General features: G+C 45.6%; 1 protein-coding gene across 5 annotated transcripts in view; it reads right to left on the reverse strand.

Annotated features, from left to right (window-relative positions):
• LOC108900177 (protein bicaudal D homolog 2) overlaps positions 1-12970 on the reverse strand; it is a 43937-nt gene that overhangs the window by 6899 nt on the left and 24068 nt on the right. For all 5 annotated transcript variants that reach the window (XR_007813428.1, XM_018701084.2, XM_018701083.2 and 2 more), the window contains exons 3-9: positions 9181-9333; positions 8011-8225; positions 7674-7920; positions 6005-6262; positions 5663-5866; positions 5004-5552; positions 4294-4445 (exon numbers count right to left, since the gene is read on the reverse strand). Coding sequence is in view for 4 of the 5 variants with exons in the window: in XM_018701084.2 (XP_018556600.1) it covers positions 4294-4445; positions 5004-5552; positions 5663-5866; positions 6005-6262; positions 7674-7920; positions 8011-8225; positions 9181-9333 (1778 nt within the window). In the remaining variant the exon portion in view is untranslated. The remainder of the gene's footprint in view (positions 1-4293; positions 4446-5003; positions 5553-5662; positions 5867-6004; positions 6263-7673; positions 7921-8010; positions 8226-9180; positions 9334-12970) is intronic.

The raw sequence follows: 12970 nt of genomic DNA on the forward strand, positions 1-12970 counted from the left end.
TGTTTCCCTGCTCAGAGCTGAGGCAGGTCACACCTGAACTTCACTTTTCCAGCTGGAGTGAGACTGTACCACTTCCCGAATATGTGTGAAATAGCACTCAAAATGAAATCTGTCTACCTACAGCCCCATATTACTGGGTGCTGCACTGCGGCATTATCACCTGCCTCCCTCTACTCTTGTATGTGTGTATGTGTGTGCGTGAGCGTCTCAGACTGGACAGGTATAAAACTGGGTCACCAAATGGGATTTTGAGGTGGGGGGGGGGGATCATATCTCCAGGTTCCATCTGCTGTCATGCTCGCCTTCCATTTTCACACTCTTTCACCAACTCTTCCTTTTCTCCTTTTCATTAGCTTGCTCTCTCATTCTTCTCTCTTTCAATCACATCCTCTCTCCTGGCTCTTATCTTGCCTCCCAAGCTTTTTCTCCTCCGTCTCTTCCTTGCTGCCCGTCTGCGTCTGTCTGCCTGCGTCAGTCACTTTCCCTCTCCTCCTCGCTCGCTCATCCCTACCTATCTGTGTTGCTGACGGGGCAATATGAGTGACATTCTTCAGTAATGAATGACACACCTCTGCGAAGGGAGGGGTTGGTTATGTTAGTGAGAATCACCTTATCCTCCAACTGTGCAGCACCAAAACCGTTCAGGCCTAATTTAACTGGTAGGTAGCCTCACCTGGCTCCCTTTTATCTATCCGGTATTAAGGTATTTACTTTATTTGGGATCGCCCCAACCTGCAAACTCATAGCTGCTGAAAAAAACACAAGAATGCAGAACTCTTACTAATGTCATGTAGTTCATCTATTATGTTCCATGCTGTAACTGTCATTTTCCCAGGGAGCATGTGAGATTTATTATTGTTTGACCTTTGGTTAATGACTGCTTGGACTATTGCAGTATAACAACTGTTGTGTCATTAAATCATATTTTCTCAATACAGACAAAAATATCTTCCAGCAAGATGAGATTTTTTTGTTTTGTTTCCAAAGAAAATAAACTTGTTTTGAATAGTTTCCACAGTATATCACAGTGTTACTTCATGGTGCCCTTTTTTCAACATAGGGACTCTTATTTTTGGAAAATTCCTCAAACGAGGCAAACTGCAGTAGGAGAAACTTGACTTGTCTAAACCCATCTTTAAATTAAGTTCTTGTTTTAATAAAAATAAATAAGTCTTGACGGCAGAACCTGGGATCAAAATGCCCAGTAACCGCAGATGTTTTTGTTGTGTGTGGTGCTGCACGTGGTTGCGTACCATGTGAACTCTGGCCTCGCCAGACCACCACACAAACATAAACCATACCCTCCCCTCTTGTGTATGCAGTTTGATTCCCAGTGGGCCACACACCCAGACAATAGGGATCAGTGCTGCTTCATTAAACCCAGTATGAGATGGGTGGGTGGGGGGTGCGCCTTCAGACGGTTCAGCCGCTGTTGCATGGTGGGGGTGAGAGGGCATGCATATTTCCCGGGAAAAAAACAGAGAAGTCTATTCTTGGGACTAAAGTGATACAATAGGAGCCTTTTTTGGCCTGCTGATGGGGTGTGGTGGCGCAATGGCTGGGGGGGGGGGGGGGGGGGGGGTTAGCTGCTTTTGAGGATGAACAGTCATCATATTCACTTAGACAAACAGGCACTTTATCTATCTATCGTTTGTTGTGCTGTGATGATTTACTGTAGCCAATGGCATTTACGGCTGCACTGGGAAGCCCCAGCTATTCCAACATTCATGTAGACATGGTACATAATCAATACTGCCTTGACAGCACGCACACACGCAACCTCCTCCACTGTGGTCTTGTCTGGAGCTTGATTGGTCATGGTGGGATGGATATCACAGAGAGAGCAGGGAAGAGGGGAAGGAACAATGATGGAGAGAAAATACAGCTAAAAACAGAACAGCAGGATGACTGAGGGTGTATGTTCGAGGAGAAAATGTGACTCGGGCTAATGGTTTGACTGTTAATCAGTATGAACAAGAGCTGAGAGCATGTCGAGGCATGTCTTAGGAATGTTAGAGGCAGGAGCTCATTGTTAACACAACACCAGAGACTGCAGCTGGAGAGGCACTCACACGGGGAAGCACGTACACACACTTGAAAAACACTCAGCTACATCTCAAACTCATGAAATTCTCACAGAACGAAAAAGACTTTCAAAATCTCAACTAACTCTAATCTATGTGGCTGCAGCATTAGATCACACAAAGGCTCGCACAAAAACCTCCACATTCTTTCAATCCCACTCTTCCCCTTTGTCAAAGACCACACATTTGTATCTGAGAGTTTTCCACATCTCAGAAATCCACCTTTACAGACTTTGTCAGAGTGGTGATTACCATGAACCAAAAAAAGGAGACTGTCAAATTAGGCTCCTGTAGTGGGCTTTAAACTGAAAGGCTGGCCCCTTCCTCTCTTTATTTTCCAGATGACTAGAGAACCGGGTGTTTGGCGATGAGGAAGGACGGGAGGGGGGTGTTACAAAGAAGGAGGGGGAGTGTGGGAAACCTCTCTCAGGCTGGTCCCCCAAGTCTCTCAAAGAGTTCCCTGACCCAACTCTGTGCCATATAGAACAGAATTAACATACCAATGCATGAATCCCATAAACACACTGAATGTAAATCATGCACAGGCTCCAGAAAGGTGGCAGACTAAAGGAGTCGGAGCCTCAAGAACATCATCATCCTCATCTTCACCAGTGGAGGTGTTTTGCACACAAGGATGAAAACACATATGGCAGTAAACAGCGAGCTCTAATGTGTTGTCAGTATCTTAAGCCTCCCCAGCCCAGAGAGGCTTAAGGAAACAGACACTTCACAGTGGCTCTGCTTCTTCATATGATCTCACACCTTCGCTAGACTATGACAAGTGATACAACTCATGGGCCCTTGAGTGAAAAAAAAAATCATTAGTGGGAGCAAGATCTGGTTCTCTGTTAGGCCTGGTTACCTTTGGTCCAAATAGTTTAGCATTACACTTACAGCCTCTAACCATCTGGCTATGTACTGCACCAAAAACCCCACAGAGAGGCAGACAGAGGAGTTTTCCTCCTGTTACTAATTGATTAGACACTGCAGGTATATGGAGTTACTTCAGCAAGCACACTTCACTTTAGAGATGGGTATTGAATTACTGTATGGGTAAGATGGGTGGGGGTGGGGTGCTGCTGAGCTGCCCACACATTCCCTGCAGCCAGCCTCTGTAACCTTCATTCGATAATACCGTCCCGACCCTCCTCCTCCTCCTCCTCCTCCTCCACCTCTCCTCTCCTCTGCACAGCTTGAGCTTTGCTGTGGATTGCGGAGGAGTCTTAAATGCAGAAGGAAAGACTGTCTCAGCATCTCAGAGCAGCCATCTGGACCAGGGCTGATATTTACGGGACAAGTGGGCATCGTCAACATGTAAAAAAAATACCAAATACCCAGAGGGAAAGCAACTCAGAAAGTGAGCTGTGCATCCACCGTGTGATCACTAAAAATCACATCTAAAATTACATACAAGTGGCTGTGCAAATGTACTATCACTGATATTCTTACCTTTCTTAATACTCATGCATGCATACACAAATAAACAAACCCACAAGCTGTGTATGAGGACTTAGTCTACTATGTGTGTAGGGTGAATGTGTAATCCAGACCAAGATGAGGTGGGATTATGCACAGAACCTTTGACCGGCTTCTCTTTGGAATCAGAAAAGATTAGCAAGTGTGTGTCAGTCCATCTGATACACACACACACACACACACACACACACACACAGTAAGTAACTGGTCAAAAACACTACTTAAGTGACATATTTAAATGATACCCAGATTAGATACCTTCTGTGCCCCATACGCAGTATCAGTGCTACTAGAATCCCCTCCTGGCCCTGATTCTTAAAAATACAAACAATATCCTCCTTAGAAATGTGATGTTACAATAATATGGACAAAGTGAACACATGGTACACCTGGATTACATTATGATGATAATCTCGTCTTTAGTTTACCTGGGTATATTGTCTGTGGTGTTTGTGCAGTAGTTTTAAGAAGGTCTGCTGTGTTGCTGCTGCTAATCTGTAATAGCACAGCATACTGGCACAGTTTGGGATTCATGCCAGACCATGTGGGTAAACAACAAAGACTGCTTATGCAGCAATTTTCTTTCAGAAATACTGAGTGGGCAAACATTTTGTGAGGTATGAATGGTATGTCAGAGGAATTCTTCTGTGAAAGGGTAGAATGCGTGAAACTGTTTTTTTTTTTTTTTTCCTTTTGGTGATGTCCATCGAGCAGGTGGCGGCGTGTTCCTTACCGTGTGGCGAACATAGCCCTGAGAGAGGAGAAGGTGGCGGCGTCCTCCTTCAGCGCTTTGAGCTCATTCCTCAGCTTCATCATGGTCTCTGTCACCATGGCCTTCTCGTTCTCATACTTGCTCTTCAGATTGGTCAGAGCAACTTCAGCTGTCTGTGGGTGGACACGAGGAACAAAAGGGTCAGAGCAGCTGGAAGACGTCGGGGGTGTTATTTCCTGTCCCAACATGTCTACCTCCGTTAATATGGACCATATGACCTTTTCTTTTTCTTCCCCGTCACATGTAAGTCATTAAGGTAGCCATGTGACCTGTTTTAAGCTGCTTCTGTTAGTTGCTGTTTTAATAACCAAAGGTGTGTGGTTTATGAGGGGCTTTCATGTTTGTGTTCTAATGGTCACTGAGTAACCACACACATACTTTAAAGGGCTACCAGAGCAACTGCATGCACACTATCTCTAGGTTATGGTTCTTTGTGCTTTGGGGGGCTGTTCTTCAATTCTAAAATACACAGATACTCTGGGCAGCTGTTGGCATAAGACTGCTGGCTCCACCAGTGTCTTGTCTGCAATGCATTTGCTGCAACAGCTGAATAGACCTGAAATAGCTGACACTTTCATCTTCTGTTGCTGTCTTTCAAGGGAAACTGACAAATGTTTGGTAGTCATACAAAGTTAGTCAAAAGACATTTTGACAAAAACAGAGGAACTGACCTGCTTGTTGGCTTTGAGGACTGTTCTCAAGGTTGCAATCTGTTCCCTCTTGGTGCTGAGCAGGGATTTCAATTTGAGGATCTCCTCCATGCAGGCTTCTTTGTCCTTGTCAGCCACAGTGCCAAGCTCCAGAGAGGCCACCCTCTGGCGTGAAAGCTCGGTGGTGCGGTCCACGGCCAGCTGCAGGTGCTTGATCTGGTCCCGGATGATGGCCACCAGGTTGTAGATATTCATAGGCTCGCGGCGGTGGTCGGACACAGGAGAAGGAAGGGAGGAGACTGGCGATGGGGCTCCATCGCTCAGGTCGGTCTTACCGGGCTCAGGGAAGAGGCCCTTGGTGAGCAGGATGGGAGAGCGACGGCCGCGGCCCTCTGGGCTGCTCCGACCGCCCTTGCCCTCCTTGTAGAAGTCGAGCATGACGCGGTTGGGTGTCTCGTTGTTGCACATGCAGACGTGGTTGTAGAGGGTGGCCAGTTCTTCGCTGAAGGTGACTAGCTCGTCTTGAGCCACACTCAGGCTGCCCTGGGACTCGCCTGCCACGTCGCTGAGCTGAGGACACACAAAGAGAAATACATCAGTTAGCCACGTTTTTGTCTTACAGAGTTCACAAAAACACCAAATCCACCATTAGAACATCAGTATCAAGAGCAACATCTCACCTTGCGCAGCTCCTTCTCTAGCTTAGCCTTCTCTTCTCTCTCTGTCAGACTTGTCTTCTCCAAAGTTGCCAGCTTCTCTCCCAGTGTCGTGACATCGTTCTCCAAACGGTTGCGCTCCTCTTCGTAACGTGACTGACAGGCCTGGTATTCTGCTTTGAGAGTCTTCAGTTCTTCCTTCAGTTCTCCTGCCTCAGACACAGCAACCTGCCAAGACAAGAACAGTTGCTGAGTATAAATAAACCCCAAATGTATTCCAAGATATTTTCCTCTAGATTACCTGTCAATTTGAAACTCAACCTGACATCTTGGGCTGTGCACTCTCAGCCACCAGAAGACAATTACCTTGTACTTGCACTCCAGGATCTCAGGTCCGTTGATGTCCACCTCATAGTAGTCTCCGTCTTCATGGCTATCACGTTCTTTCTCGTTGTCCAAGGCAGACTGGCGCTCCTTGCTGGCCTGCAGCTTGCGGATGGCATTGAGGTTCTCTGTGAGGCGGTTGACCTTCTCCTGATGCTCGGACAGAGCACCGTTAGCCTGCTCTAGCTGTTTCTGCGAGTCCTGCAGGGTGGACAGCAGGTTGACCTTCTCACGCTCCATCTGAGGAGAGATGAGGACACACAGAGCAACGGCATGTCAAGTCATCCCACTTTCTCTCTGCTTGGGTTAATGCACACGTGTAATTTCATATTTTACTTTCTTGGGTAACTCGATGATGTGAAGGATTCCTGTTTTGAACTCAACAGATCATATTAAATCAGTAGATTATCTGTCATGTAGTAACTCTACTCCACTATCAGGCTTGTGCTGCCAAGGTATGTGAGGCTCATTGCCCAGTAGCCCAGCATCAAAGTCAGGATGACCTTGACTATTTGCTGGACTCGGTTCAGCTCAGTGCTGGCAGAGACACTGGGTGGGTCGTCTTACACACATGCACACAGTTGTGCTGATGTAAGCACGGAGCTATTTCAAAAGCTGATCTGTAAATAATAAAAAAGTATCATGGCCATGCCCATCTGCATAAATTTTTTAGTAGTGCAGAATAGATAATGAGTAATTTCAAAAAGAGATGGCACGCTTCATTAACATGGCTTCGTCATGTTCAAGAGCTACTCCTGCATTCCTTTATATCACATATCATTTGCCAATGAAATGTGATGATGTAAATAAGATCTTTTGACATATTTACAAAGGAGAATTATTTGTGAGTCCCTAATGCAGAATGAACTTAAATTTGCCCATTCTACTCCTGCAGAATCCATACTGGTTGTAATAGATTGCCAGGGACTAATAGGGTGATATCCGAGGAGCGGACGTCTGGGATTGATCACTGTGCATCTAAATCAATACAATGAGATAAGGTAGGAGAGCAACAGTCTATGGCTGAATGAGAAAAGGAAGGTTTTTGTTTCCCATGCTCTGATTCCTGCCAGGAATCTGTGGAATGACTTGGCAGGAGGCTTCAGCAGGCAGCATGACATGCCGCTGGCTCATATCAAACACGGGGCTTAGTCACAGTCCGCCGGCTTTACCACCACAATGATGATCAGGTCGAGAACCAGAGTAGTGCTGGTAGCAGGACAGCACTGAGGTAATTTCAAGTTCACACGTTGATCCAGCACCCGTGTTTATATTTGATGAAGGGAGATGAAAAAAAATCCTTAATCCCATAGTCCCCTAAACAATCATTATCCACAGGTTCCCATTTACTTTCTGGTAACCATGGTGCCCAATCAAGCATAGCCCTGGCCCCTAATGGGGTGATGTGCAAGCAGATGGCAGGTCCTCCGGTGCCACCACCCATTGTCTCGCGGCCCAGGCAGCCGAGCCTGGAGGTTGTGTGAGTCTCCCTGGATTAACTTTGCTATAAGGGGATTTAGATCCCTGCAGCAGCCTGGGTCAGGACTACAATGACTCACTCACTCATTCAGACACTTTTTGTGTTTTATTATTTCACATTAGTGTGCTATTATTCACAATGTTTTCAGTTTTTCAGTGATTAAGAACATACCTGCATCAGCTGCTGTTTGAGCTTCTGGATCTCCGAGATGTTGAGTTCGCTCAGCAGGTTGTCCACGAGGCTGGGAGCAGGATGGAACAGCTCTTCCTTCTTGGGCGTGGAGACGCGGTTGTCGTCGGTGATGGCGTTGACCAGTTTGGTGAAGCCATTCTCGTACCCGTGGAGAGCCTCGTCATTGTTGGGTTCGGTGGCGGCATCGTCGCTGAACTTCAGACCATCCAGAGAGATGCTCAGAGGGCTGAGGGGAAAGAGAGGGAACGGTGTGTCTGTTAGTGTTCGTTAAAGAGGAAGCTGAGCCAGGTGAGTACTTTGTTTGTGTTCTGTTCACCTGTGGTACAGAGTGTCTCCAATGCTCATGTAGTGGGAGAGCTCTTTCCTCAGGGAAGCCTTCAGCTCACGCTCAGTCTTGATGGTCTCCAGGGCCTCCCCTAGCTGACGCTCGGCAATCTCTTTCAGGCGGATGGCATCCTCCAGCTGGCTGTTCAGGAACTGAGTATCCTCCTCCAGACGACGGATCTCATGCTTCAAACCCTCAAACTCCACCTGGGAAGAGGAGGAGAAGGAACCACTTAAATGAGATAAATAAAACTAGGTGCAGCTCCACTGAAAATGAGCTGTTAGGCTGGTTCGTGTATGGAAAGCCAGCTGGATAAAAAAGACATTATTCAAGACAATGTCACTCAAGAAAATATCCATTTAATTTCCCTTTTAATTAGTTTTAAGTTGATTGGATTTGGGAATCCTTTTTATATTGTTTGTCTAAGGAGCGGCTTTTGGGGTTTTTCATGTCCCTCGTGATGAGTGACAAAAACATAATCCAAAATGAAAACCGCATATGAAGAGAATTAACAGCTCAAGCATAAAAGCCAACATCAAATGGAAATATCCTACTTGGAAATACAGATCTGTTTTATTTTTGCAGATGTGCAAAGTGGGTTTTTTTTCACCCCTTTCAGCTCATTTGAATAAACCCAGGAAGTGTATTTTGTACCGTGAAGAGTTAAAATCTAGATTCTGTCAAACACTTCCACTATCAGACGGCAGCCCTGTTTCCAGGCACTGAAAAAAAAACAAAAAAAACAAAAAACAAAAGCAGCTGCTTATCTCTGCTGTATCAGAGGATGTTTTTATTATCGTAATTAAATCTGAATATTAAAGCAATCATGCTTCATTCTGGCAGTCTAATCAGTACAAGAATGAAACGTACTGAGAGCTGTTATGAGGGAGGTGGAGGGCCTGTGGGGCTACTAAGATGCTATAAGATAGTATACTGTACATTTGTGTTTAAAAAAAGCACTTGGAGTAGAAGCCTGAAGCTACCAGTTTAATTAAGCCTCACTGAAGAGGCTGCATGATAATGATTAGCCAAGAACGGGGATGTTTTCCATTCACTCTTCTACCCATCCCTCCTCATTTTTAGACTGCCACTCCACCATTCTCACCTTTTACATGATTCAAACTTTGCACGTGGAGAGCTGCGGTACTGCTCTATCCTCACCTGGCTCTGCTTGAGCATGGAGACCTGCTTCTGCAGCGAGATGTTCTCCTCCTCCAGCTCGGTGTAGTCCTGCAGCAGGCGAGCCTCCCGGAACTTGTACTCCTTGATGTCATCCCGCAGCTGATTCCTCTGGAGCTCCACCATCTGGCTGTTCTGCAGGGGCCAAACCAGGTAGACAGAGGGAGAGGAGGAAGAAGAGCTGTCAGCGACCACTGTTTCAATCTTGTTTGAGCGAGTGTGGGAGAGATGGCGATTGATTGGATATTCTTGCTTTACTCTAACTGTTTGTGTCATGTTGGCTCTTTAGCGCTCTAAATCTTGCTAGATGAGAAAGGGCTCCCATCTGGCCAAGCCCCACTGTGTGCGTATGTGTGTGAGCCTGTTCGTGTTTGAGAAGGAGGTGCCAGGTGTCTCTCTGGGCAGTGGGCCACAAGTGTGCTCGTCTGCATCAGCTCTGATGGCACCAAAGAGACTGAAGCCTACTTATCGCTCTCATGGTGACAGCTATTCAATGGCCGGGAAGCTCTGTAACGGTCTAATTTTCTACAGAGGAGATAGATTGCACTTGATTCTCTGTACAGGCCGATACAAGGACTAATCAGCACAAATGAGGGAGGAAATTGTAGAAATCAGATGTTGGGATTCAAATCAATCAGTCATTTTGACCATTTTTGCTTGATATATGCTAATATTTTCAGTGTGAAGCAGTGAAGCAATATGCTAGTAAAGGTAATGCACAAAAGCAATTATGTTAACATCATGTTCCCTTAGCAGTTATTGCAACCTGTCACTAGTGTTTGTAATGCACTGTAGGTGCAGCTGGCTCTCACTTGCTGCTCAGGAAAGGCATCATTAATTATACAAAAGTGAGGGAGGTAAGGCCCTTCCCCCACATGTAGATACAGACACAAACTGAAAGCCAGAAGGATTCGATGAGACCTACCGAGCCACGTGTGTCCTCGCTACCTGATCTACTGCCCTGTTTAACCCCCCTTCCAACCAGTCTTCGAGGTCTGTCGCTGCCCTCCCGTCCCCTGCTTGCCGGTTCATCCCAAAACACAAGAGTCCCGCAGGGCATTTGGGTGGGTGGGGTGGGGGGGCGTCTTTAGATAAAAGCTGTGAAGTAACGGGATACTCGCCGAAGGAGGGTGAGCCTCTCACTCTTTTTGAACTGAATAAACGAACATACGTGTGTGTGTGTAATGTGAGAAACAGATGGGAAAGCATGGAATAGATATTCAGCAGTGTCTGAACTGACCAAGAATGTGCATGTGTTTAACTGTGAGTGTGTGTGTATGCAGGTTTAGGTAGTGAATTTGATCGCAAAGCTTCAATCTGCACACTCACACACACCTAGTGTTGTTATCTCCTGAACTGATGCAGAGTATTTACATGTGTGAGACAGCAGAAGAAGAATGGCAGTCTGTGTTATCTGTGCTGCAGTATGGTTAGGATTTGCATGTTGTGTGTGTTTGTGGCTGTGTGGGATGCGTGTCTTCTCTCAGAGAAGAGCTGGTGGTGATAACCTAATACCAGAGGGACAATTAGCCTTCCAATCCCTTGCCAGGTGGCCCCTTCCTCTCAGGCTGTCACAATCCCTGCTCTCCGATCATTTCAGCAACTACAGGAAATCAATCCTGAGAGGCTTTCGCTTCGCAGACTTTCTCATATCAGCACTGCCTTCAGACAGAATACACATCAGTTAATATTACTCATTGAAACAGAGTAGGTAATAGGCTGGTGGTGACAGATGGTAAGAAACGCCTTCCAATAAATGGAAGGTCAGTGGTTTGATCCCTTTACCTATAATGTGCTCAGATCCCATTAAAGTTAAACTTCCTCATCACACACTGTTTATAATTGAATACAGAACTGCAAAGTAAAACAGCTTTAGTGATAAAGAACAATAATTCACGCTATAAAATATCTGACTAATGTGCCTCAGGAGACTATTGTGCAACAAAAAATAATCTGTTTTTTTGTTATGTTCTCTGTAATTGGTATTTACTTGCTTATTTTAGCTCACTGAGAGCGAGATGCACTGACAAATACTATGCTGCTAAATCCCTACTGATGAAGAGTACACGCTCCTCGTTTGCTCTGTGTAATAATTAATCACTATGTGCAGAGCTGACGTTTGAAGATGCATTAATATTCATCAGGGTTTTGCGCATGCCTAATGAGCGTGGGTGTTTGCTGTGCGAAAGCCCTGATGTCGCTGCATTGCTAAATAATGCATGAGCTTACAATACACATCAGTCCTGCCTGCTAAGCCTCCATACAGTGGTCCTGACTTCTGAGAGGGAGCTGAATTAAGGAAAAAAAAAAAAAAAGAGCTGGAATCAGGCAAAACATTAACAGATTCAGTTTCTCTAGTCATCGGCTTTGGAGAATTGAACGGCATATATACATATAATCTCATCAGCGGAGTAATCTCTTGTTTTTAACTCTATAAATCTGTGCCAGCTGGTTGTCCAGGTCTCTTCCTGGTCAGGGTTATGCGCCTCAGCTGGAGGGTCAGTGCTGTTTGGAACCAATGAATACAGGCCATTACTGAAACTGATTAATTTCCTCCTCCAATCTGATTACAATGCATACCAGGGTTTTGACCTTTCAACTTGCTTCCACATCCTCTGCTACACTGAACCCCTCAGAGACTTGGGGAAGGGGTGGGGTTACACTGCCCTGCTGCCTGACAGAAGTTGCTTTGAGTAAATTCACCAGAGGTTGTAGCAGCCATGTGTGCTCCTGCTATAAAGTGTGAATAACATTTAATGAAGATCTGGACACATGCTCCTCCTGGGAGTGTTTGCAATAAATCGAGATAAAGTGTGTGTGTGTGTGTGTGTGTGTGTGTGGCCAGTTAGATACTGGGGTGTGATGTTTTGAAGGCAGTCTGAGGGGGCCACCAGTGCAGAGCTTGTCGTAGAGAGGCCTTTCATGGCTACAGGCCTGTGTGTGGTTAGTGATTACCCCCTGCCTGCTGTCACTACAGGTGACGTCTGGACAGCTGCTCGAGCTCACCCACACACCACACACGTACAGACAAATGTGTCACTTCTATGCAAAGCGGGTGGCTGTGAAAACACCAGGTTGCACTGCCATACCATAAACTTGCAGGACAGGCATGATGTTTAAAAGCACAGTGAGAACTAGTGCATGCATGTGCATATAACTGATAAAGCATATGAGTTGCTTTCTGCGCTAATGAAGTCTCTCTTGGTCATATAGTGCTGCACAAATGTCACAAAAGCACATTTCTTACAACTGTATAAGCTCTCTCTTTCAACCCTAAAGCTTTCTTTTCACCACTAAACTGCTTTTGACAGCACAGTGGAACTGAGCCTGTTTAAATCTGACCAAAGCTCTGAGTAATTTCTCAATATGTTTGAGCCGCTATAACCTCTACTTTTATGGGCAATAGCTCCATCACTTACTAAGCCACAGTGGCAAAGTTTGAGGCTTAACAGAAGTGTAGATTAGGAATGCTTTAATGCTTTGTTAAAGGCTCTGCTGCTCGATAACTCTGGAGAATCCAGCTTGCATTTCTGTAAAACCATATTTACTGGCCTCTCACCCCCCACCAGTTTTGTTTCCTAGAAAGTGCTGCCCCAGACTCCCAGATGGCACAAGACTGTATTATTGATATATCTGCACAGATATATATATAAATATATATTTCTTCATCCTCTTTCTGTCTTTTTCCCTTACACTCCCACTCCACTGACCTCCATTTCGCTCTCCATCCTGCTCACTTTGCACTTCAGTAAAATGCACATGTACTAGATTT

Source organism: Lates calcarifer, linkage group LG6 (genome assembly GCF_001640805.2).
Source record: "Lates calcarifer isolate ASB-BC8 linkage group LG6, TLL_Latcal_v3, whole genome shotgun sequence".
Classification (NCBI taxonomy): Eukaryota; Metazoa; Chordata; class Actinopteri; family Centropomidae; genus Lates; species Lates calcarifer.